The 27908-nt window shown below is 43.7% G+C and overlaps 1 protein-coding gene across 5 annotated transcripts in view; it reads left to right on the forward strand.

Annotated features, from left to right (window-relative positions):
• The window catches only part of CDCA2 (cell division cycle associated 2), a 34572-nt gene that overhangs the window by 671 nt on the left and 5993 nt on the right, over positions 1 to 27908 (forward strand). For 3 of the 5 annotated variants that reach the window (XM_083184777.1, XM_083184778.1, XM_083184776.1), the window contains exons 2-12: positions 6632 to 7148; positions 8473 to 8606; positions 10146 to 10278; positions 10737 to 10873; positions 12986 to 13076; positions 14466 to 14662; positions 16378 to 16432; positions 18468 to 18739; positions 26951 to 27020; positions 27103 to 27249; positions 27444 to 27517. In XM_083184777.1, the coding sequence (XP_083040903.1) occupies positions 6644 to 7148; positions 8473 to 8606; positions 10146 to 10278; positions 10737 to 10873; positions 12986 to 13076; positions 14466 to 14662; positions 16378 to 16432; positions 18468 to 18739; positions 26951 to 27020; positions 27103 to 27249; positions 27444 to 27517 (1815 nt within the window). In that variant the 5' untranslated portion in view covers positions 6632 to 6643. The remainder of the gene's footprint in view (positions 1 to 6631; positions 7149 to 8472; positions 8607 to 10145; positions 10279 to 10736; positions 10874 to 12985; positions 13077 to 14465; positions 14663 to 16377; positions 16433 to 18467; positions 18740 to 26950; positions 27021 to 27102; positions 27250 to 27443; positions 27518 to 27908) is intronic. The other 2 variants (XM_083184779.1, XM_083184780.1) reach the window with 2 other exon arrangements.

The raw sequence follows: 27908 nt of genomic DNA on the forward strand, positions 1-27908 counted from the left end.
GGCTGTGCTGTTATACAGAGGACAATAGTACAGTAAATGCATTCTGCGTGGGCTGTTATACAGAGGGAAGTGTACTACATTGTGTGCCCGATTCAGACCTGCTTGCTAGGCTGCGTATATTCGGAGCCCAGCGAGCGGATGTGTAAGCTTATACAACTGGTTGCAAGCACCGCATTGACTGTCGAAGGATTTTCCGTCACAGCCGAAAGGAAGACCAGGACTTACTTTTCGGCTGCACGGTCTTCTGCAAATTGGGGTGGATGCTGTCATCATGTGACATCAGCCTTCTGCGTTCCCTGTGTCCTGCCCAGTGTTTTTATACACGCACCATGAAAGGCCGGGTGTCCACACTGGACCGTCCCCTGCCTGTCAATCAGGCACAACTACAAATTAGCACAGTGGCTGATTATCGATACACTTTGCATGCGTATGGTCCCTAGCGCTGCGTAATATGTATGCGCTATATAAGAAACTGTTAATAAATAAATAATAGTACGCATGTGTGAGGCCATCATGCGACGTCCTGCAAATATTTTCTGTTCACTGGCAGTATGCACAGTGATTGACAGGGAGTGGGGGTGGGACCCGACCGATGGCATGGGAGTGTTAGGAAAAACGCAGGTTTGCCAGAAAAAAAACAACGCTGGGAGTGTAATGGAAAACGCAGGCACGCCAAAGCCTGTTAGGTGAGGGAGTGTGACATCAGTAGCAGCCCAGATGGGCTTGTATATATTGCAGCCACTGAGCAAGTTCTGGGCTATGCGGCCGCTGCAATGACTGGTGCGCAGTTTAAAAATCATTTGATGGGGAGTGGCTTCCGACGGGAATTGTACAGAGGACAGTATTACAGTATCTATACATTATGTGTATGCTGTTATATAGAGGATAGTGTACTATGTATGCATTGTGTGTATGCGGTTATACAGAGTTTAGTGTACTACAGTATATGCATCACGTGTGTTGTTATAGATAGGGCAATGTACTACAATACATGTGGGGGGGACATGGGTTTAATTAATTACTGCAGGGCCAATGCATTTATTTGTGTGGTCCAATGTGTGTGTTCCCCTCCCCTTGGAGCCAATGTGTGGGGTACTAATGGTGTTCCTTGACAATTTTATAATCTTGTTTGGTGTAATGCAAATTGAAAATCGCTGGGATACCAGATAGTGATTTTTCTACATCTGGCCCTATCCGTATATACCTATAGATCCATATATACCAGATGCATCGGAATTTAGATGGATAGCTGCCTACACACAACCTTGCATAGCGCTTAAGCTGTGTACACACAGGGCGATATTTAGCACATACCGCTGGCAATACGGTCGCTGAGCGACCGTATTGCCAGTGATTTCATGTGCTATGGGTGATAAATCGCCGGGAGCGCGCTCCCGTGGCCAGCCCTGCAATGGTCGCTGATCGCAGGAGGATGCTCCTGCGACCAGAGCTTTCCCCAGCAGTCAGCTGTTTCCCCCAGGTAGTTTCTCCTTCTCATCAGCTATCATCTCTGGTCACTGATGAGAAGGAGACACTGAGCAATATATTGCTCAGCAATATATTGGTTGAAAACAGGACACTGAGCAATATATTGCTCAGCGATATATTGCTCCGTGTACACAGCGTTATATGTATTTTGTAAAGAGAAAGAAGGTTTCTCGGCACTCTGCAGTAATATTTCCAGCATCCTGGTTGTCCTCCATGTGAAGATATAGTTAAATAGTGTTGGCAGCACTCACAGGTATTTTACCAGCGTGTGTGTGTGTGTGTATGTATGTATGTATATATATATATATATATCTCCAAATGCTTCGAAAGCTAGTGTGCTACCTTGTGATTGCCTCTCTGTTTGTGCATGTGTGAGAGAAAGATATGTAAATTCACTTGCTGCCAACAGATGGCAGTGTATCAGAGACACAGAAACGGACACTAGAGATATATATATATATATATATATTATATATATGCAGCGGCTCAGCATGCACGTTGAGGGCGTGTCTTAAGTGACGGTGAACCGGCTGGTCTGTTTCCTGGAGTGTGGATAAACTTTGCTGAGCCGCTGCATGCTGCTTAAATTCCGCTGAACTGGGATTCCTGTGTCTACCACGCTGGTAGACGCTAGTGATGTGATTATGCATCTTTTAAAACCCCCATGTATGTGAGCTTTTATTCAAGTAAATTGTTATTACAAATTGCTTACAGCACGCCTCCTCCCTTCTTTCTTCTCTACATGTGCATCATATAAGAGGTTACAGGACCTAAATAGTAACAAATCTCCTGGCCTGGACGAAATACACCCTAAGATACTACAAGAATTGAGTTCTGCCATAGCACTACCGTTATATCTAATATTAAAAAAAATCAATAATCTCGTGGATGGTACCAAGGGTCTGGCGTATCGCTAACGTAGTACCAATATGGAAGAAAAGTATCAAAACTAACAATGAAAATTATAGACCAGTCAGCCTTACATCCATCGTGGGAAAATATTGACAGGAATATTAAGAGATAGTATCCAAATATTCTTAGAACAAGAGAAGGTGATAACGAAGGCCCAACATGGGTTCGTCAAAAATAGATCATGTCAGACTCATTTAATTAGCTTCTATGAGGAAGTCAGTAGGGGGGTGGACTTAGGGAAATCTGTTGATGTAATACTTCTTGATTTCGCTAAAGCTTTTGACACCGTGCCTCATAAAAAGGTTATTAATGAAACTAGGTAACTTAGGGGTAGGAGATACAATTTGTAATTGGATTAAAAACTGGTTGCAGAATAGGGGACAGAGAGTGGTGGTAAATGGCATACATTCCAGCTGGGGTATGGTCCAAAGTGGAGTCGTACAAGGTACAATATTTGGACCCACCTTGTTTAATGTATTCATTAATGATCTAGGTAGTGACATAGGCCCTTATTCTGGTTTGTGCGGATATGTCCGTGTGCGTTCGTTCCGCCGATGTTTTGTGTTTGCGCATGTGCAGAGGCATATCTGCGCATGTGCGAAAGGGACATACGTCCAAATTCCGCATGAATTGTTTACACTACGAACAGGGGGAGGAGAGGGGCGTGAAGGGCTGTTTGGCCTCATTAACATATGCATACGCCCCACGTTTCATGGGCGTTCCCATGAAACCGCTGGGCGTACGTATGGTAATGCGGCCGTGACACACGTGTAGGGGGCGGACATATGACATTGCCGGATGTCAGCTGCCCGCCCAGATCCCTGCTTTTGCACGGAGAAATGCCCGAGTGGTCTGAGCTCGCGGAGCTGCCTGACCACTCTGTCCTGCATTCGATGGTATGCGACCATCGAATGATGGGGGAGGTTCCCAGAGATGGAGGAGGTGTATACATGAGAAATCCACTCGTGCTCCGTGCGGTCAGCGGCTAACCGCATTCGGATGGAGTGAGCGATCCATACGGAAGGCGGGGTTTAGGACGCACGGTCCTGGCCGCATATTCGACTCCGGCCGCACAGACCAGAATAAGGCCCGTAGTGAGTAGTTCATTATGGGAACAAAAATTAACAAGCTACTTATAGGATAAATGGAGTCACTATAGGGAATTCTGGAGTGGAGAAGGACTTAAGGGTCATTATAGATAATAAATTGGGTAATAGTGCACACTACTTGAGTGCAGCAGTGAAATCAAACCGGACACTGGCATGCATTAAAAGGGGAATGGATTCAAGGGATGCCAATGTGATAGTGCCTCTTTACAATGCATTAGTGTGACAAGAACATGAAAGAGAGGAAAGATTTGTCCTGTTGTAGTGCACCAAAAAGTAATAGAGTCCTAAAATATACCTTTTTATTATTCTAAGTAAAAGCAAGCGAAACAATAAAAAGAAACACACAAATAAACAAACAAGTGACCATATATGTGTTTTAAATCTGCACGTGCGGGCGTGCCGTGTATGCTGGTTACTTATCAAGGATCAGTAAAGATTAAGTCCAGTCTTCTGAATGTGATACAATATCCCTATATATGTTTGACAATGCTAAGTATGCTCAATAGAAACTCATAATCACATTAGAGAGGACTGTATTGCTGTTTGCTTAGAGCAGTGGTCGCCAACCCGTCGCTCGCGAGCTACCGGTAGCTCGCCTGAGCGAAACTGGTGGCTCGACCACTGCTGCCTGCCCGGTCCGCCCGCCCGTTGTTGCCGCTGGCTTGCGGCGCTATAGCCGCCGCTATAGCCATCGCCTTGCCCCGCTGTAGTCCGCGGGGACCAGAGGAGACAGCACACAGGCGCTAGAAGTCATATTTGACCTCTAGCGTCTGACAGGGAGCACCGCGCTAAGCGCTCCCGGCACTTCCGGGTAACGCTGCAGCAGCGCAGCTCTGTGTTCCCAGTCATAGGCTAGAAGTCAAATATGACTTCTAGCATGGTGTGGGGCTGTGGGGGGAAGAACGGCAATTGCCAGCAGGGTGATGATGGAGCTGAGCTCCGAACGCACCAGCAGCAATGACTAATTTATTATGCCCATGTGAAGACGGGCATAGTGGAGGGGGCAAGCAGTGACCCCCTTGTCAATGAGCATTAACCCCTGGCAACAAAAATGAACCCCTGACAGCAAGCAGGTAATTTACATTTTTTTATTAGAAGCCTTACTGTGGGACATTGTGTGCAATATGTGTAATGGGCATCATTTGTGTGGCACATGTTTAATGATCATCAAGGTGTGGGGCATATGTATAAAGGAGCTTCACGTTGTGGGTCATAGGCATAATCGGCATCACGGTGTGTGGCATATGTATAATGGTGCATCATGGTGTGTGGCATATGTATAATGGTGCATCACGGTGTGTGGCATATGTATAATGGTGCATCACGGTGTGGCATATGTATAATGGTGCATCACGGTGTGTGGCATATGTATAATGGAGCATCACGGTGTGTGGCATATGTATAATGGAGCATCACGGTGTGGCATATGTATAATGGAGCATCACGGTGTGGGGCATATGTATAATGGAGCATCACGGTGTGGGGCATATGTATAATGGGCATCACGGTGTGGGGCATATGTATAATGGGCATCACGGTGTGGGGCATATGTATAATGGGCATCACGGTGTGTGGCATATGTATAATGGAGCATCACAGTGTGTGGCATATGTATAATGGAGCATCACGGTGTGTGGCATATGTATAATGGAGCATCACAGTGTGTGGCATATGTATAATGGAGCATCACGGTGTGTGGCATATGTATAATGGAGCATCACGGTGTGTGGCATATGTATAATGGAGCATCACGGTGTGTGGCATATGTATAATGGAGCATCACGGTGTGGCATATGTATAATGGAGTATCACGGTGTGTGGCATATGTATAATGGAGCATCACGGTGTGTGGCATATGTATAATGGAGTATCACGGTGTGGGGCATATGTATAATGGAGTATCACTGTGGGATATGTATAATGGTGCATCACGGTGTGGGGCATTTGTATAACGGAGTATCACGTTGTTGGGCATATGTATAATGGGCATCGTGTGTGTGTGTGTGGAAAAAATGGGGGATGTAGCCTCGCAGGAGTTCCACGGTAGTAGCTGAACCTTCTAATTTTTGGCACGTGCCTTCGGCACGCGCAGATGACTCTTCTCCTCTGCCTCCAGTGTTGGGAGATATGTTTTGGGGCATTGCAGTGTGTGGCATAATGTGTCAGGGGCATTACAGTTTGTGGCATTATGTGTAAAGGGCATTTTTTGGGATATTATGCAGGTTTATTTTGTCGCGAGTAGCTCCCGACCCAAAAAAGGTTGGAGACCACTGGCTTAGAGAGATGATAGAATGGGTGAGATTTAATAGGATGAGAGATTCAGAAAGTGAGAGATTTTGTGAGAAATCTCCAGTTTTTTTAAAGCGGCAATCATTTACACAGCAAAATCAAACTGGTTTTGCAGTGTAAATAATTGCCACTTTAAAAAAAACTGGAGATTTCTCACAAAATCTCTCACTTTCTGAATATCTCATCCTATTAAATCTCACCCAATGTATCTTTTAATAGATATTGTTATCAAAGAAGTTGTTGCTGTTCCCTTGAAAACATTAAAGATATTAACTACTGTATTGCTGCGTGGTGTTAAAGAGAAAACTTTATCACCTACTTTATCACATTTAACGTAACTGTGATATTGTACCAACTAACATGAAATAAAGCTGGCATGTTCCGCTATTACAATGCTAAGTGGTTTTGTAACCTTAAGCATAAATCATGAATTAATCCTGCATGACATTCAGTTGCATAGAAATTGAGTTTTAGGTATTATCACAAAGCAATGCAGGCAGGGTTAATTCTATAGTCTGAGCCACAGCTCAGATATATATGTCTGAAGCGGTCAGAGGGAGTACGGCAGCAAACAGTCTAGCGACTCTAACCCTAAAAGGGGCTGGTGTCACAGATTTAGCATACACGGACAGAGACATCCGCACGGCTGGAGGATGCCAAGCGCGCGTTTCTATCGATGTGACCTACTCAAGTCAGTAGTTACAAGTCAAATAGGTTGAACCTGATGGTCTTTTTTTTTTTTTTTACCTTGATAATGGTTACTGCATATATTTATTGTTCTATTGTTTTGTTGTATTTATTTTTAGATATTTAGTGAATGTTCTTTCTTGTAGGTGAACGGGTAAATGGCCACCAGGAAAGTTTTGCAGGAGATTCCTGTCTTGGTCCCACAGGATGACCAGCAATCATATCAGGTAGTAACAGAAGAGGAGACCCTTGCTTCATATAACAAGCAGATCTCTCCAGACGGGCTGCACCATAAGTACATCAGCAATGACGAGTCCAAAGAAAATATCGCTCCTGCTGAGTTTGAAACAATCACTCAGGAGGAACAAAGTGACATGACTGTGCCAGGGAAAAGCGGCACCAGCAATGTATGTGATACCCTAGCTGATATCACTGACCCACACATATCAGCTGCTCTAGGAAACTGTTCTGTGGCTTCTGCTTGTTTGCAGCAAGAATGTGACGCGACAGCAGAAGACCTCGCTGGAGCTCGGTCTCTTATCACACCCACGAGAGACGGTGAGAAGTCTGGTAAGCCGGAAGCCAGTACTACGCCAATGGATTTTGCTACAGTGACTGTGGATGACCTGGGCATATCTAGTGAAAGCCTTCTGAAGTATACAGGTAATACACTGCAGATGTCATCTCACCTGTGTGTTCTGGTTCCTGCATATGATCCATTGTAGTAGGTTCCTATCGAATCCTGCCAAATACGATCTGGGCAGTTTTTTCCATCCACATGTGTGGCCACATTGGGAAATCATTGTTCAGCACCCTGAGGGGACAGCTATGATACTCTGTTATATGTCACCTAGTATTAGGCCTGGCTGTATATGGTATCTAAGCTCACACTTTCCAGTTATGCTGAAGCTGTCATATGCTAGTATACAATAATGAATCTTACAACACATGCTTCATGTTACCAGTGTTTGTTGTCTATGTGGGTTCCCGACAGTCGTTTACCCGACGTCGGGTTCCCGGCTGTCAAAACGCAGACAGCCGGGTGCACGATGGCCACCTGCTATTTTCCCTCGTGGGGTCCACGACCCCCATAGAGGGAGAATAGAATAGGTGGCTCGTGTAGCGAGCCACCGAGCCCGCAGCGTGGCGAGTGCAGCGAGCCCGCAAGGGGCTTTTTTGCGCTCGCCATGCTGTCTGACTCCGGGAAGTCGGGATACCGACGTTGGGATAATGACTGTCGGGATCCCGACTGTTGGAGTCCCGTACCACACCCATCTATGTATAAGCCTTGGAGGTTTATTTATCAAGATTCGGGTTGTAAAACCGGTCAAATCAGCTCATGTTTCTGCCCCATATCTAAAAGGGCAATCCTTCTACTGACAAGACATGACTATTGGGCAGAAGCACAGCCAGATGTATTAAGCCTTAACAAGAGATAAAGTATTTATTTATTTATTAACAGTTTCTTATATAGCGCATACAAATTCTGCAGCGCTTTACAGATCATAGTTATGAGCAAACACATAACAAATTACAGTACAAGACAGTTTAGGACAAGTACATGTTTAATATGGATAGTTGCATATGGGGACAGGACACTGAAGCAATCATCAGGGTGGCAGAGGTTTATATATTCTAAGAAAGGCACATGAGGATAAAGTACCAGCCAATCAGCTTTTAACTGTCATTTCACAAACGCAGCATTTAATATGGCAGTTAGGAGCTGATTAGCTGGTACTTTATCACTTATGACCCTCTACTTTCTCTTGTTAAAGCTTAATACATCTGGCCAAATGACTGCTTTTACAGCACGACTTTTGATAAACTACACAGAGAGAGAAAGTACCAACCAACCAGCCCCTAACTGTCTTTGAACATAGAAGTTAGGAGCTAATTGACTGGTACTTTGTCTCTCCAAGGCTTAGTACAAAGACCCCTTTATTTTACGGGATCCTAGCTATTCTGATTTTGATTCTTTTATGTGCAGGAAAATCGCCCAGTTCTCTAAGAAAATACCGGCGCAGATCCTCGTATGGTGTCCGTGGTTCACCGGAAACCAACTTCCTGATTCGACAGATTGCACTGCAGAGAAGCCTTAAGAAGAGTGAGCCTGACCCACATGTAAATATGATACCTTCGCCCATAACCATGTGTAACAAAGAACAAGCACAGAGATTATATACATAATTATATTTACAAACCATCCGACCACTCTGCTCCTTTCACAATGTCTCTCCCCTGTGTGGCACCTTGGTCTGCTCCTCCTCCCCTTATGAGTAGGACCCTCCTCCCTCATGTGCTTTTCCCTCTCACTCTCCATTGCCAGCAGTGACACCGACCCTTTGGGATCACCCAGCGCTGCTTTTGTAGTTATTATGGGCAGCAGTGCTTATGTGGTTGTATTTTCTGCAGTGTCTTGTCCTGCAAATCTTTTGCACTTATTTAAGGGAGCGGTTGTGCTTAGCACTCCATAGGATACTGATAATGGTGAATGAATGCACTCTTGAACAATTGCAGTGTTTTATTCAATAAGTACCTCTCAGAGACAGATTAAAGTTATACCCAAAATGACTCTTCTAAATGAACGTCCATTTTATGGTATGAAATGGCTTACAGTTTCCTCACACATAGGGAGTAATTCTGGTTCACTCGGAAAGGCACAATCACTCTAATGGACAAAATTACATGCACTGCAGGTGGGGCTGATGTAACGTGCAGAGAGAGTTAGATTTGGGTGTTTTATTTTTTCTGTGCAGGGTAAAAACCTGGTTGTTTTATTTTTACACTGCAATATAGATAACAGTTTGACGTACAAACTGTACCCAAATCTAACTCTCTCTGCACAGGTTACATCTGCCCCACCTGCTGTGCACATGGTTTTGTCCATTAGAGAGTGATTGTGCCTCTCTGAGTGAACCAGAATAACCCCCATAGAACATGAATGAAATCGTAGTGTTTACTATAGGATTTTTTTAGGGCACGGTGCTGACCACAGGGCAATTTTTTCCATCGGGAGGGCACATTTTATATTAGAAATCTACATTCGGGAAAATAATAAATAAAAATGTTTTAACACTGCACTAGGATTATGCCCATTAAACATAGTCATACTCTGCTATGCCCATTACATATTTTGTCATTATGGCACACACTCTTACACATTATACCACACACCATAATGCCCATTACACATGATGACATACACCGTAATACCCAATACACATGATTGCACACACCGGAAGTTCTCAGCGGCATGTCAGCGCGGTGGAGGGCAGCGTAAGGGCGCACAGTGCCACACACAAAAAGGGCAGGGTGCATTTTGAGGTTTTAAAAACGGGCAGGGTGCGGCACCCTGCAAAAGAAGCATAGAGGGAACACTAAAATGTGTTGGCAAAATCCAGATTGCCCCACAATGGTCTGTACGCTGCAGAAAGGGATTGGACCATTCTTTAGCATTAATATTTACTGTCAGCCAATGTATCTTTTTCTGTACTGAAATTCAACCAGTCGCCAACAAATTATAATTAGGGGGTATGTTAAGGGAAGGTGGTGAATAAGGGCTAGTATGTGTGTCAGTAGGGTGGGAATCATTCAATAGGCATGTATTCATGTCAAAAGGGATCAACCATGATCACAGTTGTGGGTGTTGTGTTCTTCCAGGCCAGCCCCTTCACATCTCCGCGGAATTCTGTGCTCCGAGACAAAATCTCCGCCTTTAGAAATGTCTTCCAAGCGGTTGAGGAGAGAGAAGAAAAAATACAATTCCCAGCGTTCTCCAAGAAGGAAGATAATGGTGAGAAGAAAACGGTAGAAGCGATTTCATTTTAGCCTGCATGGAAAAAACAATATTATAAATGCTTGTATTTGTATGTATGTTTCCATGCTGTTGGAGTAATTACAGGATTCCTTTTAAGTGCACCAGGTGGCTACACAGTGGTGGGGGCATTTCCATAACTTCCTCCTATAGTAATAAGAAAGTGGCCAAGACATACATTAGGAACATAACTGATGTATCTGTCAGTGGTTTGATTCTTGTAGCAAGTTCCGTAGAGTATGTATGAATGCAGATACCGGAGGAAGTGTGGATCGTGTTCTTTTTTTTTTTCATGAGACCCCAGTCAGCTGGAACAGCTTAGAGATCTCCCTGATTGATCTACATTGCATCCATTTTGCTTGTGTCTTGGATGGCATGAAGCACAAACCAGACCGATCTCTGCATCTAGATTGGTAGCTTCTCATCTGTAATTCCAGGAAACGGAAAGGGCGAGACTTCTGAGCCACCACAGAAAAGGAAGAGAGTTATTGATACTACAGTTCCAGGGACCTCCAGTATATCCAATACACCTCATTCCTCACTGTTCCCCTCGCAGCCACTGGAAAAAACCCAGGTATGTATTATTTCAATGCAAAGTTGCACTATAGCATTACTGTTTTTATATCTCATGCATAATGTAAAATCACCATATGAGTGGGCCTGGGCACTGTCCAATAGCCCCCAGACAATCTCCCTAACAGTAGCTGTCCGCATGGCAGAAGGACTGGCCAGCGCAATTGGTATAATGCATTACTACTTCGAAGCACGGAGGTCTTATGTTTGATTACCACCACGGACCCAACATTGTGGAGTTTGTAAATTCTCCCTGTACTTTCATGTTGGCTAGGGACTATAGACTGGGGCAGGGATTGATGTCAATGGCCAAATATATAAGAAGGGGCAGGGATCTTGGAATTCACACCCTAATATCAATGTATCATGAGGTGCTATCATGTTGGGACTTGTAGTTCTACAAAGAAGGACATGCGATGCTGATGCACACTCCATAATATTAAGCTATGCTATCTAATAAAGAGAAATAAATCAAGGTTGTTGGATTATTTGTCAGCCAACAAATACTAGCCCACCAACAGCATCTAGGTGACCTCTTACATTTCCTGGTGGGGGCACAGCACCCCCAAAAAAATCCAATCACCCAGGGGCAGCACACAAGTGAGAAACAAAGGTATTAGTGGGTTAATAAGAAGCAATAACTTGGGTTTAAAAAGTGTCACATAAGTGAATATCCTAGAAAGAGTACTTAGTGGAAAAATAAATACTGCTAAATAAATGTTGTGACACCCCAAGGCAACCCAGCCATGCCAAGCCCCAAATCCAACCCTAAAACTATCACTTTTTACAATATACTCTTTATAGATATGCAGAATAGATATGGCTTATCTAAATAACTAATCATAAATGATTAAGAAATTATATTTGGCTTCAGAGGACAAAACTAGAGTTCACCATACTGTCCGTACAGGCCAGGTTTTAAGTATATCCCTGTTTGAGGACATGTCACCTAATTAGTACCTCAGTCAGTTTGATTTAAGCAGTCAGATTCAACCATGGATATCCTTTAAACCTGCGCTGTAATGGTGGAGATTACAAAACTCAGGGCTAAATGGTTTATTCTGGCAGGTGGGACAGAAGCTACTATATCAGGCAGGTCCAGACTGTGGCCCTCCAGCTGTTGTGAAACTACACATCCCAGCATGCCTTGTAATAGTTTTAGCATTCTCTAATAGCAAAACTGTGGCAAGGCATGATGGGAATTGTAGTTTCACACTAGCTGGATAGTTTGGACATGCCTGAGCTATATGATCCTATGTACACCACACACCAACTGTGCTGGTAAATTTGTCCAACTCAACCCAACAACACACTCCTCTGTCTAGAACCTATTCGATTAGCTTACTCTAACAGCTACACCCAAACCTCCCCAAAATTTGTATTGGTGCTATTCTAATTACTAAATATTAATTATATCACATTGCATTTTAGAAACCATAAGTCTGTGATGGTTCCCTAACTTCCGGCATAAAACAGTGTATTCTTCTAGTCTCATATAAATTTGTAATACGGACTTGGGTGGCACATATGTATGCAATGTAGACAAAGTGATTGGACCCCGACCGAAAATAGATCAGCGACATTTTATTGAGGTCCGTACTTTGTGGGTGCAGTGATTATTGCAGACGCCCTTCTTGGCAAAATGACCACAAGTTTCTGGACAACAGCTTGCCATTCTGGCTTAAGTGCAGTAACCAACTGTGACACAGAAGAAGGGAGTAGGACTAGAATGCATCCAACACTTCCATTCGTCACAGTGACTGTCAGTGGTGTTAAGATTTGGAGTCTGAGCTGCCCAGTCCATTTGGGTTACCGAATTTCCTGTAAAACCAGCTGAAACAGCAGAATGCCACTACAATGCTTTACTGTACACTCTGGCATCAGACATTCTCCCAGAAATCACCAAACCCCTACATGTCCATCTGATCTGAAAAGTTTTATACCTTCACGAACATGTGTCTGCTGCAGGAGCTCATTGGGTGTCCAATCACTTTCATCTACATAGTGTAAGTGTGCTTTAAAGAATCCTTTAGCTTTCACTGTTGTGAAAGCCATTTATTAAACATGTAGGATGGGCCTTAATACATTTATTTCCTGTATTCTTCATTGATAGAAATTCCATCCGACCTCTTTGCCAGAGGAGATCCCAGAAGCAGACTGTTCTTTGGCTTCAACATTGATGACTGATGTCTCCAGCATGTCAGGTGAGTGCAGACAGATTCTCAGCTGTGCAGTGGATGTTGCTCCTCATTATATCTCCTGTAACGTGGATGGGGCTGTCCTGATTAGATGGTGTTAGACACATCCTCACTTCAGTAATTAGGACAATGCCACCTGTCCTCTTCAAAATGATTCTTTTATCCCTGGTTATATAATCTTGTTCTCTTATAAATCATCCTATTCTAGAAGTGGGGCGAGGTAACGTCACAGTAATGCTTGTGACTTCTCAAATTGGTTTTATCTCACAGCTTTTTGTTTAGTAGTTTTAAGGCCCCCATACACTATGCGATTTGGGCCCGATTCAGATGGATTGAGCCGTGAAATCGGCCCAAATTGCATGTGTAGACATCACGTCCGACCCGATGCGTGGTCCCATGCGCATCGGAGTCGGGAGGTTGGACCGGTTGCACATAAGATTAGCTAAATCTTATGCGCAGAGAAGCATCGGACAGGGGGTGCTGCGAGCCGACTAGAGAGGTGGGCAGGTGCACCGGACACAGAGGCTGCGGGTGGGGGACGCAGGCGAGGGGATCGGAGAGCTGGGCAGGTGCACCGGACACAGAGGCTGCGGGTGGATGACGCAGGCGAGGGGATCGGAGAGCTGGGCAGGAGTAGGGAACTGCAAGAAAAAAACAACAATACAAATGATTGGGCAGCCAGTGGTTGACTAAGAGCTTCCCATTCATTTGTATGGGCTTTTTTTTCCTTTTCTTGCAGCTCCCTTTGCCCAAAGGCGTCCGCCACCTCTGTCATCCGCCCCCCTGCTCCCTCCACCTGCAGCTCCCCGGCAGTTTCATATGATAAATTTATAATTTATCATCTGCAAAACTTGGCACATCAAGTGCCCAATCGTGCGTGACCCCTCCCAGGGAGCTGTCGGGGAAATCCAGTCATGTATGGGGTCCTTTAAAAGCGATTTTACAAATTGTGGCCTCCTTTATAAATTACCACTTGTGTCCTCTGTGTCCACCCCCTCTCTAGAATTAGGAGCAAGCTTATTTCCAGTAGTCTGAGGACACCTACTCTTGTGGTAAAATCCCAAAAGATTGTTAGATCCTGCTGGAGGGTCATTAGAGTAAGACTGTCCTTGCAATGAGATGTGTACTGCAATGTCCTAGCAGTAAGATCATGCAGTGGGTGGCATTAAATCGTCCCATGTTATCAGCAGTGTTCATTCTGCGGGAGGAGAACCGGCATGCAGATCAGCGGGCATGCTATGCATCCTGCAGAGTGGGCCCTTGTTCTACAGTTATCACTATGGACACAGTTGCCATTAAGAGCCATAGGCATCACAGGATTTCTTCCTCATAGCTGCGTTTCCTGGAGTCTGTAGCTCCAGCACAATAAGGGTTATGTGTTTGGTGTCACAACAGAGTTGCAGACCGCAGAGGTCTCCGCCGTACCAAGATCTACAAGATGCAGTAAGAGGAAAGTGATGTTCGCCAAACTCCTGAGTCCTCCTCGGTCTGAGAGTGTTCTGTACCCGGATCAGCCCCAGAGATCAGACAGCCACACCTCCAGCCCGCTCCTTCGTCCTGTACTGAAGAAGACCCCCCGGAGAGATTGCATGGTGAGTGCCCAGCTAAAACCCACCTGTACTCTAATACAGGTCTGTTTCCGATGCAGGGTCCATGTAACCACCTTCGAACTGCAGGCTGTACTGGAATTCCAGAGAGTCTGCTCATATGTTTAAAGCAGCAATTATTTACAAGACAAACCCAAGCAAGTGTTTGCCTTGTAAATGATTGCTGCTTTAAACAGAAGGGCAGGCTCTCTGGAATTCCAGCACATCCTGGAGCTCCCAAGCTGTAACATAAGCATCAGTTTACTAGCATTATTCCCGTAGCAGGAAAAACCGACATCGTACCAACTATAAGCAATTACACTTTTCATATTTCGGGATCTATATATTTACTAATGTTATACCTCTATAAGCACCAAAACATAAAGCACCAACCAATCAGCTTCTAACTGCCAGGCTGTCTTTGAAAAATGTCAGGAGTTGATTGGTTGGTACGTCATCTCTCACCAAGGGCCAGATTCTCTAAAGGTGGCCATACACACGCAGATTTATCTTCAGATCTGTCTGGTTGGAACAAAAACATGGTTATGGATGAGAGCAAATGACAGTTGGCCATTTGCTTGGAAATGCTGGAAAACTGTCACTATCCATAACCATGTTTTTGTTCCAACCAGCCATATCTGAAAATCTTACTAGTGTATGGGCACCTTAAGCCTCAAAAGTGATAAAATAGATAGTGATAAACAGCCAGCCAGTCAGCTCCTACCTGACATTTTTCAAACAGTCTGTGACATGGTAGGTAGGAGCTGATTGGCTGGCTGTATATCACTCTTAATTTTGTCACTTTTGAAGCTTAGAGAATCTGGCCCCAAGGCTTATTAAATAGACCCCTTGGAATTTTAGGGGCTCATTTATTAACAAGTTCTAAAGGTGATCATTGCACCTTGACAGTTGGCTCCTTACTGTAACGTGTTTAGCTCTGGTCACCGTCTGGAGCTGATTGGCTGGACCGCCATTTATAATCTGCATCAATCATGAGCACCATAGTATGTGGAATAGTACAGAAGTGAGCAATACCGTTCATTGTAACATTAGCTGGATACTTGTGTCACAGTGACTAAAACATGACAGCAGTTAGGGGGGCGGGATCCAATTACATGAGGCTATTTACTGCACGGTACAAACAGGCTTTAAGCCTCAACGTACTATCCAGTTATAGCCAGATTTTACCGTGCGGTTAATGAGCTGTTGGACGATAAAACATGGCATCCGGAAACCTCTAGCCTCCTCAAAATCCCAGTTAAATTCTGGTTTACTGGGTTAATTAGATTAGCCCCTGGTGAGGCAATTATCTGCGGATAGCCCTATAGTGTTACATGTCTAAGCTATTATGCCTCTCTAACAATAACTTGCAATCTATTCATCAGATTTCGGGGGGTATTTAATCATTGCAGTTTTTTTACAAGGTGAAAAAACGGCATTGATTCACCAACAGGTATTCAATCAGTATTTCGCCCGTATTTGGGACCATTTTCGCCCATGCTGTTTCACTTTTTTGGGGGCCAAATCGGCAAGCGGCGGCAAATTTGACAACACGCAGATTTGTGGCAAATTCACAGATCCACACAGAGATTGAATAGGGCGAATTTAATTTTCCCTAAAAAGCGAGAATTACCAATTTGTCGCCTGGCCAAAAATCCGGCACAGATTGAAGACCCTCCTGACATTGGGATCTCTGTTACATATACTTTTTATCTTCACAGTATGGTGATCTAGAAAAGAGCAGCAGCGTGTTCTTTTCAGTGCAAGAATCCAATGGTAAGGAACTGTCTTATATGTACATTTTGACAATATCAGTAAAAAAAAAATTGTCTTGTTTTAATCGTCTTTGATACTCATTCCTTATTTAAGCTATCTTTACTCTAAAGTTTACAGCTATTGAGATTGATGAAATGGATGCAACCGTAAAAAAACAACAATACATCCCTATAGCAACATAATCATACACCTATTACACAATATGATGGTGTAGCTTTGAAATGCAAATATGGTGATGTGCACTAAGCATTCTGTCCATATCTTGTTAGCGCTTTGTGTATTTGGAAGGCGTCCTGTTCCCCGTAGTGGATTTATTGGCTTGTGAATTTTTATTGAATGGGTTCGTAGTTCTGTTATCAGCAGTGTGCATAGCTTTTTGTATAACTGTGTGAAGCTGACCAGTGGGGTATAGCAGAAGAGGACAGCACACATAAACATACATATACTATAGGGCTTTAGTTTCACCAAGTGACTGCAATAGATGTTAAATAATGTTACATGAGTACCATGTTATTCCATTCATATTGTTATTCCATTCAGATGAAAATCATGGATAGAATTTGGATGTACTAAATCTTTTATTTTGGCCTTCATTTTGGAAATAGGGGGAATGAGAGAAAATCTGAAAACCTACAGTAGCTCAGGGAGGTGTTCTAAACACCCTGTGCTCACTTATGTGCCTTGTAACTGTGGTTGCCATGGTACTTACATAATACGTGTTATAAACTACCAGTGATTTACATTTTTAATATAAAGTGGGAATTGCTGCTTGACAAAGATCACATTACTGCGGTGTATGTTCCATGCTTGGCGTGGGTCATAGGGTCGACATGTTAAGGTCAACAAACATTAGGTCAACAGTCAAATGGTCAACATGAGTTTTTTTGTCCTGAATTTCGCCTTATATCAACATACTGTAGACACAGTGGGCGGTATTCAATGAGCCTGATTCGCCAGGTTTTTATGGCGATTTTGTGCTGTAAGGCGAATTTCTGACTAAAACGGTGAATCACCCTATTCAATGACCACATGGCGAATACATTTCAAGGTTTTTTTCGCCATGATTCACCGAGTAGCAATCGCTATCTTTTTATGGTGAAGTGGAAGGTGAACTTTTAAAATAAAGTGTTTTTGTTTTTTTACAATTGGTGTCAAAAAATCTGGAATTTTATTCTGAGGAGGGGCATGCTATTTTTATTCATGTGCTGTAAGCACATGAATATATATTTAATGTAAAAAAAAAAAAAAAAAATATATATATATATATATATATATATATATATATATATATATATATATATATATATATATATATATATATATATATATATATATATATATATATATATATTTTTTTTTTTTTTTTTTTACACAGACCAGCCAGCAGGGAGCCGGAGCCGAGCCGCTCATTAGATATTCATATATTCACTTCACCCGATCATTACATATTCATGATCGGGTGTAGTGAATATGCCCGGTCCCCTGCTGGCACCCCCGGGGGGCATCCTGTGCTGCCTGGCACCCGGGGAGCCCACCTCCCCCCCACAAACGTTGTGGGGCAGGCAGGGAGACTTCCATCTCCCTGCCTGCCACCGTCCTCAGGCTCCCTGCGGCGTTCGCCGCAGGAGCTCATATTCGCTGGTCAGGGGCAGCGAGCCCCTGACTCGTTGAATACCGTAGCCGGCGAGGCTCCGGAACGCGGCGACCAGTGGCAAATGTGCAGCGAATCCTAAACAGGATTCGCTGCACGTCGCCGGTATTCACATTGAATACCGCCCAGTATCAGTGTACCACTCGGTGCACTATTATATTCTCCCTCCATGCCCTAGTGGATGGTCGGGTATAAGATACCGTCTGTCGGCTCAAAAATAATGTGAATAACTCATGTTGACATTTTGATTGTCGACCTAGTGCGTGCGTCGACCTTTAAATGGTGTCCTAATGTCAACCTTCATAGTGTCAACATAGCGAACGTGTCCCCTGGCTTACACTTTTCACCACAGTACTGACGAGATTTCTTCTTTATTGATTTTAGAATTCGAGAAAAATGAACACGTCCAAAAACTAGGTATTGATTCAGTGAAGGAAAAGAAAAGGGTGACGTTTGGGAGACAGTTGAGTCCAGAGATGTTTGACAGGACCCTGCCAGCAAACACTCCTCTTCGCCGGGGAAGTACGCCGTACAGACTTGGAAGTACGCCATACAGTCACCGCGGATCCGTTAATGGCACTCCGGCTGCACAGAATGCAGCCGCCCACAGTCCGCACCAGCCATTGCTACAGCCAGACTTTGATGAACAAGATGAGGTGATTGCATTTACTCATGTGAAGGAATAGGTGCTGTTGTGGAAAGTCTTGGGGTGTCATCATGTAATGTTTTGGGGTGGGGAAGCCACAGTAAGGTTTCATATAGTGACCAGTGACACTCCCTATTAGATTTACTATGTCTGCTGCTTTACAGTTTCTCAACCCATAATCCATACCTGGGCACTGGTGAGCATGATGTTAGGAGGCGTCACCAAAACCACAGTATTAGTGCCTCCGTGATTATCAGCAAACATTACAGAGGATTGTACATCCAGCAATGCCTTATGGAGACCAATACCGGCTTTATTCAAGATGCTGCTTTTTTATATACTAATGTTTTAAACTGTGCGAAATATCTTAGCACACAGGAGCCAATGGACAATAAGCACTATGCTAGGCTGTGTGACAGAACTGGTTTACAAAGGTTTGTACACGGAGGCAGATTTTCCACAAGGCAACCTAAGTGCCTGCTTAGGGTCCAGGAGGTCCCAAGGGCTCCATAAAGATATCCTGGCTGTCCAAAGTATTACCAGAAGAGCATTGCGCATTTACACCGTGATGTTCTGACATCGGATGGACCTGCCCACACTGAAAGTCCCTTTTATATTCTTTGATGGGATAGAGAAAGGTTTGGACAAACACTGGATGAAACCATTTTTTTATATGGGCGTTCAGGTTACTTTATATGTGACACCGGTATTAGGCCTACTTCCAAAAGACCTAGAGCTGGATTCAGATTTGTATGTAATGCACTTATCATCTGTAGATTGCACACCCGCCAAGGTACTCTATCGATGCCACCTGCAATTGGCAGCAAAAATATAGTGCTACTAGTCTTTAAGGCCCATGTAAAGTGAAAAATGTTTTTCATTTAAAGAACCCTTATATGCCTTTAACCCCTTCCCGACAATTGACGTACATTTACGTCATGGTCGGGAAGTACTTCCCGACACATGGCGTAAATGTACGTCATGGCTTGTAACTGTCACCGCGTCTATAGACGCGGTGACAGTTTCAACATGTCTGCTGTCCCTGACAGCAGACATGTCCGTGCATGCCCAGGGGGGGCTGCGATGCCGCCCCCCCGTCGGCGATCGCTGTGATTGGCTGTTCAGTGTGAACAGCCAATTACAGCGTTTTCTGTGTCACCGGCGAATAACGTTCGCCGGTGACACGCAATCGGAGGTGATTGGTGCTGTAAAGTACAGCACCAATCACCGCGGGGTGTAAGGGTGACACTGGTGTCACCCCACCTCACCCCGCCCGCCCCCAAAGGCCGTGATTGGTCCGTCGGACCGACGGACCAATCACAGCCATGGAGGGGGGTTTAAACTAACGGTGACTGCACTGCAGACGCCATTCCGGTCTGGAATTGCGTGCAGTGCGGTCACCGTGCCTAGCTGCCGCAGTATACTGACCTGAACCTTGCCAAATACTTACCTGATCCTTGCAAATATCTTGCCTGCTTCATCACTGCTTGTAGTGTGCTGGATGCTTCCTGGATCCTGTTACTTGTGACTTCCTGTGTTGTGAACTTGTGCTGCTGCAGTGTAATAGCGTTAGATAGAGAGAGATAGAGAGAGATAGTGTCAGAGAGTGCTATATTTTGTGCTGCTGCAGTGTGATATAGTTAGAGAGAGAGATAGAGAGAGATAGAGAGAGATAGAGAGGCCTAGTGACAGAGAGTGCTATATTTTGTGCTGCTGCAGTGTGATAGTTATAGATAGAGAGATAGAGAGAGAGAGATAGAGATAGTGACAGATTGTGCTATATATTTTTTATATAACTGACTGCTGCCCCCCCTTTTGTGCTGATCAGTATAAATTAACTGATCAGCAACTTTTTGGGGGCGCAGGTTTTTTTTTATATATATATATATACCTGTCACTGCTGCTGCTGCAGTGTCATAGTGTTAGATAGTGAGAGATAGAGAGAGATAGTGACAGAGAGTGATAGAGAGTGCTAAATTTTGTGTCTGCTGCCCCCGCCTTTTGTGCTGATCACTATATCTGAGGTGATCAGCAACTTTTTGGGGGTGCAGAGGTTTTTTTTTTTTTATATATACCTGCCAGTTGCACTGTCAGTTGCACCAAAGGTTGTGCACCTGCTGCCCCTCACTGGTAATCAGTGTCGCATCACTGATCACCTTTTTTTTTTTTTTGTGTGTGCTGTGGGGTCTTTTTTTAATTTTTTTTTTACACACACTGTGATTTTGTGGGTGTCCTGTGGCCGCTGTGCGCTGATCAGTGACGTACATCACTGATCATCTTTTTCGGCACAGGGTTGATCTATTTTTTTTTTTTTTTTTGATCAAATTCCTGTTGCCTTTGAGCGCTGTTCAGTGACGGACGTTACTGACCAACATCTGTGCTCAATTTTTGGCGCAGGACCTTTTTTTTTTTTTTTAACCCCTTCAATTTTTTTTTTTTAACCCCTTCAATTTTTTTTTTTTTTTAACCCCTTCAATTTTTTTTTTTTTGTATAAAGTATTTTTTTTTTCTGCACTACATACACACTACACACTACATACCCCCCGGGTTGAAATAAAGTTTGTACCCCCCCCTACACTATACACGTGTTGAAACATTTCACTACCAGTAACACAAAAATAAAAATGGCATCCCAAATGTCATCCCAAATGTCATCCCAGTCATCCAGAAGAATGTATTCAGCGGAGGAGGCATATGCCATGCTTGCTTCTGACTCTGACACAGCCAGTGATGCAAGCGGGGAATTTGAAGGATTCGCCTTAAGCTCCTCTTCCTCCTCTGGTGATGAGGGACCCCCTCAAAGACGCCCCCGTAGAGCAGCTGAGACCCCCCCCCCCAATAATTGATCTCGTATGGACCCCACCACCAGACAATTTTGAGCCCCAGGTTCCTGAGTTTTTGGCCATGCCAGGAATCCAATTTGATTCCACAGGTCTCAGAGAAATTGACTTTTTCAAATTATTTTTCTCTGATGATTTTATAAATTTAATGGTGGACCAAACTAATTTATATGCCCAGCAGTTTATTGCTCAAAACCCCACGTCATCATTTGCTAGGTGGACCCCTGTAGATGCAGTAGAGATGATGACGTTTTGGGGTCTGGTGTTTCATATGGGCATAGTAAAAAAGCCAGAAATTAGGCAATATTGGAGTACAGATGTTCTGTACAGCACCCCATTTTACCGTATGGCCATGCCCCGGGCTCGATTTGAGACGATCCTTAAATTTTTGCATTACAACGATAATGCACAGTGCCCACCCAGAGATGATCCCACCTTTGACCGGCTATTCAAAGTCAGGCCGGTCATTGATCATTTCAGTGCCAAATTTGAAGACATGTACATCCCAGATAAATTCATTTGCATAGACGAGTCCCTTATACATTTTAAAGGAAGGGTTAAATTCCGCCAGTACCTTCCCAGTAAGAGGGCAAGGTATGGCATAAAAATGTATAAGCTGTGTGAAAGCACCTCAGGGTACACTCACAGGTTTAGGGTATATGAAGGGAAGGATTCAAGAATTGAACCGCCAGAATGCCCCCCCTCCCTCGTAGGTGTTAGTGGAAAAATTGTCTGGGATTTAGTGCACCCCTTCCTGGATAAAGGTTATCACCTCTATGTGGATAACTTTTACACCAGCATCCCCCTGTTTAAGGCCCTTGGTTCAAGAGGTACAGCAGCTTGCGGTACTGTGCGCAAGAACCAAAGAGGCCTCCCAAAAACGCACATTGCCCAAGTAATGAGAAGGGGTGAAAGCAGGGGAATATGCACCGAAAATATGTTGTTGGTCAAATATAAGGACAAGAGGGATGTCCTTATACTGACAACAATTCACGGAGACAGTACCACCTCCGTCCCTGTACGAGGTACCAGTACCCACACCTCAAAACCTAATTGTATCCTGGATTACAATAGGTACATGGGCGGAGTGGATCTTTCAGATCAGGTACTGAAGCCGTACAGTGCCCTGCGGAAAACAAAAATCTGGTACAAGAAGCTGGCCGTGTATATCATCCAGATGGCACTGTATAACGCTTACGTGCTATTCCGTTCTACCGGCCAGAGGGGGACATTTATGCACTTTCAAGAGGAAGTCATAAAGGGCCTAATATTTGGGAACCAGCAGGCAGAGGGCCCCAGTACTTCTAGTACTGGCCCCCGTATTGTACCAGGGCAGCATTTTCCTGATGAAATCCCCTCCACTGGAAAAAAGGGCAGGACACAAAAAAGGTGCAAAGTTTGCTATAAAAAGGGAATAAGAAAGCAAACTATTTTCCAGTGTGACACTTGCCCCGACAAACCCGGCCTATGTATAAAGGAGTGTTTTAAAATATACCACACATCTATGGATTATTAGGTTCATAATTTCACCGTGCTTCGGGGGTCTTGCTAATGCCACATAGCACCCACCATTCATTCCACCAGAATCTGAGCCGCAAAATCCAAAAATCACTCCTTCCCTTCTGAGTCCTGCCATGCACCCAACTGGTATTTTTTGGTCACATGTGAGGCATTGCCGTACTCGGGAGAAATTGGGGCACAGATTTTGGGGTGCTTTTTCTCCTTCATACCTTCTGAAAATGAAAAATTTTGAGCCAGAACTGCATTTTTGTGTAAAAAAATTAATTTTTCATTTTCACTGCCCACTTGTATCAAAATTGGTGAAACCCCTGGGGGTTTGAAATGTACACTATACCCCTAGATGAATTCCCTGAGGGGTGTAGTTTGCAAAATGGGGTCACTTGTGGGGGGGTTCCACTGTATTGGTGCTTTGGGGGTCTTGCTAATGCGACATAGCACCCACCATCATTCCACCAGAATTTGTGCTGCAAAATCCAAATATCACTCCTTCCCTTCTGAGTCCTGCCACTTTTTGGTCACACATGAGGCATTGCCGTACTCGGGAGAAATTGGGGCACAGATTTTGGGGTGCTTTGTCTCCTTCATTCCTTCTGAAAATGAAAAATTTTGAGCCAGAACTGCATTTTTGTGTAAAAAAATGTAATTTTTCATTTTCACTGCCCACTTGTATCAAAATTGGTGAAACCCCTGGGGGTTTGAAATGTACACTATACCCCTAGATGAATTCCCTGAGGGGTGTACTTTGCAAAATGGGGTGACTTGTGGGGGGGTTCCACTGTATTGGCGCAACATAGCACCCACCATTCATTCCACCAAAATCTGTGCTGCAAAATCCAAAAATCACTCCTTCCCTTCTGAGTCCTGCCATGCACCCAACTGGTATTTTTTGGTCACATGTGAGGCATTGCCGTACTCGGGAGAAATTGGGGCACAGATTTTGGGGTGCTTTTTCTCCTTCATACCTTCTGAAAATGAAAAATTTTGAGCCAGAACTGCATTTTTGTGTAAAAAAATGTAATTTTTCATTTTCACTGCCCAGTTGTATCAAAATTGGTGAAACCCCTGGGGGTTTGAAATGTACACTATACCCCTAGATGAATTCCCTGAGGGGTGTAGTTTGCAAAATGGGGTCACTTGTGGGGGGGTTCCACTGTATTGGTGCTTGGGGGGTCTTGCTAATGCGACATAGCACCCACCAAAATTCCACCAGAATCTGAGCTGCAAAATCCAAAAATCACTCCTTCCCTTCTGAGTCCTGCCATGCACCCAACTGGTATTTTTTGGTCACATGTGAGGCATTGCCGTACTCGGGAGAAATTGGGGCACAGATTTTGGGGTGCTTTTTCTCCTTCATACCTTCTGAAAATGAAAAATTTTGAGCCAGAACTGCATTTTTGTGTAAAAAAATTTAATTTTTCATTTTCACTGCCCACTTGTATCAAAATTGGTGAAACCCCTGGGGGTTTGAAATGTACACTATACCCCTAGATGAATTCCCTGAGGGGTGTAGTTTGCAAAATGGGGTCACTTGTGGGGGGGGTTCCACTGTATTGGTGCTTGGGGAGGTCTTGCTAATGCGACATAGCACCCACCAAAATTCCACCAGAATCTGAGCTGCAAAATCCAAAAATCACTCCTTCCCTTCTGAGTCCTGCCATGCACCCAACTGGTATTTTTTGGTCACATGTGAGGCATTGCCGTACTCGGGAGAAATTGGGGCACAGATTTTGGGGTGCTTTGTCTCCTTCATACCTTCTGAAAATGACAAATTTGGAGCCAGAACTGCATTTTTGTGTAAAAAAAATAATTTTTCATTTTCACTGCCCAGTTGTACCACAATTGGTGAAACCCCTGGGGGTTTGAAATGTACACTATACCCCTAGATGAATTCCCTGAGGGGTGTAGTTTGCAAAATGGGGTCACTTGTGGGGGGGTTCCTAACTTTTAGCATCTTATGGTGCCTAGAAACCTACATGGTGCCTAAAAAATAATCTCATAAAAAGGAGGCTCCAAAATCAAGTAGGTGCTCCTTCTATTATGAAGCCTGTGGTTTGGTCAACGTGCACACTAGGGCCACATATAGGATATTTATGAAAACAAAAGAATTGGGGGAATCAATTTTTAGTCACATTTCTCTAGTAAAATGTACTGTGTTCCTTAGAAAAATGTATTAAAATTGCAAATCTGCAAAAAAAATGAAATTTTGAAATTTCACCTACACTTTGTTTTAATTCCTGTGAAACACCTAAAGGGTTAACAAACTTCCAAAATGCTGTTTTGAATACTGTGAGGGGTGCAGTTTTTGAAATGGTATCATTTATGGGGGTGTCTCACATACAAGTCCCTCAAAGTCACATCAGAACTGAACTGGTCCCTAAAAAAATCAGTGTTTGAAATTTTCTTGAAAATTTGAGAATTTGCTATTCATATTGTAAGCCTCCTAGTGTCCAAAAAAATTAAAAGGAAGTTGAAATAATGATGGAAACATAAAGTAGACATATGGTTTATGTTAGTTATTAACTATTTTGAGTGGTATGATTATTTGTCTCACAAGCAGAAAATTTAACATTTTGCAAATTGCTAAATTTTCCATTTTTTTCCGACATTTTGGTATTTTTCACAAAAAAACACAGACTGTATCGACCCAAATTTACCACTAATTTGAAGTACAATGTGTCACGAAAAAACAATCTCAAAATCACTGGGATAAGTAAAAGCAAAAAAAAGTTATCCCCACTTAAGTGAGACATGTCAGATTTGAAAAAAAGGGCTCTGTCAGGAACGCAAAAACTGGCTCTGTCAGGAAGGGGTTAACCCCTTCGATGGTATGGCCGGAAATTTCTCTGGCTGAGCTGCAGCCTCTTTTCCCCCGATCAGCACACGCTGCTCAGCAGCCTGTGCACAGCCCGCATGCCCCTTTTTGCCCGGGCCTGGCGGCGCTTCCAGCTGCTCTGGTTGTATTCAGAAAGTCATAAGCTTTCCAACGACATTCCTATCGCAATGCATGAAAACAACAGAAATAGCATGGACCTTTACGACATCACCCTTAAGGGGTCCGATTAAACCCATCTTTGAACTTCGATCGTCCCTTAAGAGCATGGGTCTTCAAACTGCGGCCCTCCAGATGTTGTGAAACTACAAATCCCAGCCAGTTTTAACATTCCCTTATCGCAAAACTGTAGCAAGGCATGCTGGGATTTGTAGTTTCACAACATCTGGAGGGCCGCAGTTTGAAGACCCATGCTTAAGAGGATATGGTAGTGTGCAAAATTTGAAGACGACTAGTTAACGCGTTTGATAATTATCTTTGAATATTCACACACACACACACACACACACACACACAGACATATACACCCATACGTTGTTCAGTTATACTTCTGTAGAAGGATTGTTGGAGTTAGGAGGGCCCCAAACCGGTATCTTGCCTAGGGCCCCATCAGGTCTTAATCCACCTCTGTGTGTACATGCCAGCTCACTTCTATAGGCTGGTTCTAATGTAGGCTAACTACATTAGGGGAACCGCCTCCTGTTTTAAAATGTTCCTAAAAATAGTAGCTTTCCCCCAGCACTAGCAACACTCTTGCAATTGGCTGTTTGTGAATACTTAGCTGGCACTGATTGGTTATTTGTGGGTCAATCGAGCATCTATGAAATGTATGGGAGTGTGTTAAGCAAGACTTGCCTTTGTATATGGGGCAGGACATGGGTTGTGCTGTCTTAGAGCAGTGTTTAACTAATTGAAGTACTGTTTCAGCCAGACAGTGCTATAATTCGCTAGAGCCATCCCCTAAGGATTTGGGTGAGGTTTGCCGTGCACCAAATTCATTTCTTATGTATCTATTGTGTTTTTGGTCCAGGAAGAGACTCTTCAGCCACTGTCACTTTGCTTTGAAGCAGAGGCCCCAAGCCACGACTCTCCTGTACCAGGTAATCCTTGTTCATAGGTAAAACACCATGAGGCTAACGCCCATCTCTCTAAGACACTGTAGTTACCAGACTATGTTTTCAGGGCCCAGCAGTGAGATGATCCCTAGCGGGATAGTGGAAGTTCCAACACAGGGTCTCATAGTAATTGCGGAGGATGAACCGGTTTCTAATGATTCTGCAGAGGAGATCAATACAACGTTTCTCGCACCAGACACTGATCCTGCAAATGGTAAATGGAGATTTGTTTATTATCTATGTGTGGATGTGTGTAGAACCTGACCGCCAGCCAGCCTCTAGGCTACCTACATCAGCACCATGGCAGTGCTGCACAAATATGCTGTATGGTGGCAGATATTGGTTTCATTACGGTTGTTGTCTACTGTGCCTCACTCAACTTAGGATAACATCTCATTGTTTCTCTAGAAATGTTCATTGCTCCAGAGCTGGATGTTGTGCCTGCTGCTAGGGAAAGCGTTCATTCCTCCCAAAGGATAAAGGTAACGCCATATACTGTATCTCATACCATATGCCTGTAGTACTGTGTATATATACTGTATCTCATACCTTATGCTACTAGTACTGTGTGTATATACTGTATGTCATGCCATATGCTAGTAGTACTGTGTGTGTGTGTGTGTGTGTGTATATATATATATATATGTATATATATATATATATATATATATATATATATATATATATATAAATGAATGGCAGGTGGTGCGGCACTCATCTCTGTCAACATGCAAAAAAGACGACAGAACACTGTCGGTGTGTCAACGTTTCAGTGCTTTAATCGGCACTATCATCAGGATACAGTATCCTGATGATAGTGCCGATTAAAGCACTGAAACGTTGACACACCGACAGTGTTCTGTCGTCTTTTTT

This window comes from Crinia signifera, chromosome 4, assembly GCF_055691185.1.
Source record: "Crinia signifera chromosome 4, ASM5569118v1, whole genome shotgun sequence".
Taxonomy (NCBI): Eukaryota; Metazoa; Chordata; class Amphibia; order Anura; family Myobatrachidae; genus Crinia; species Crinia signifera.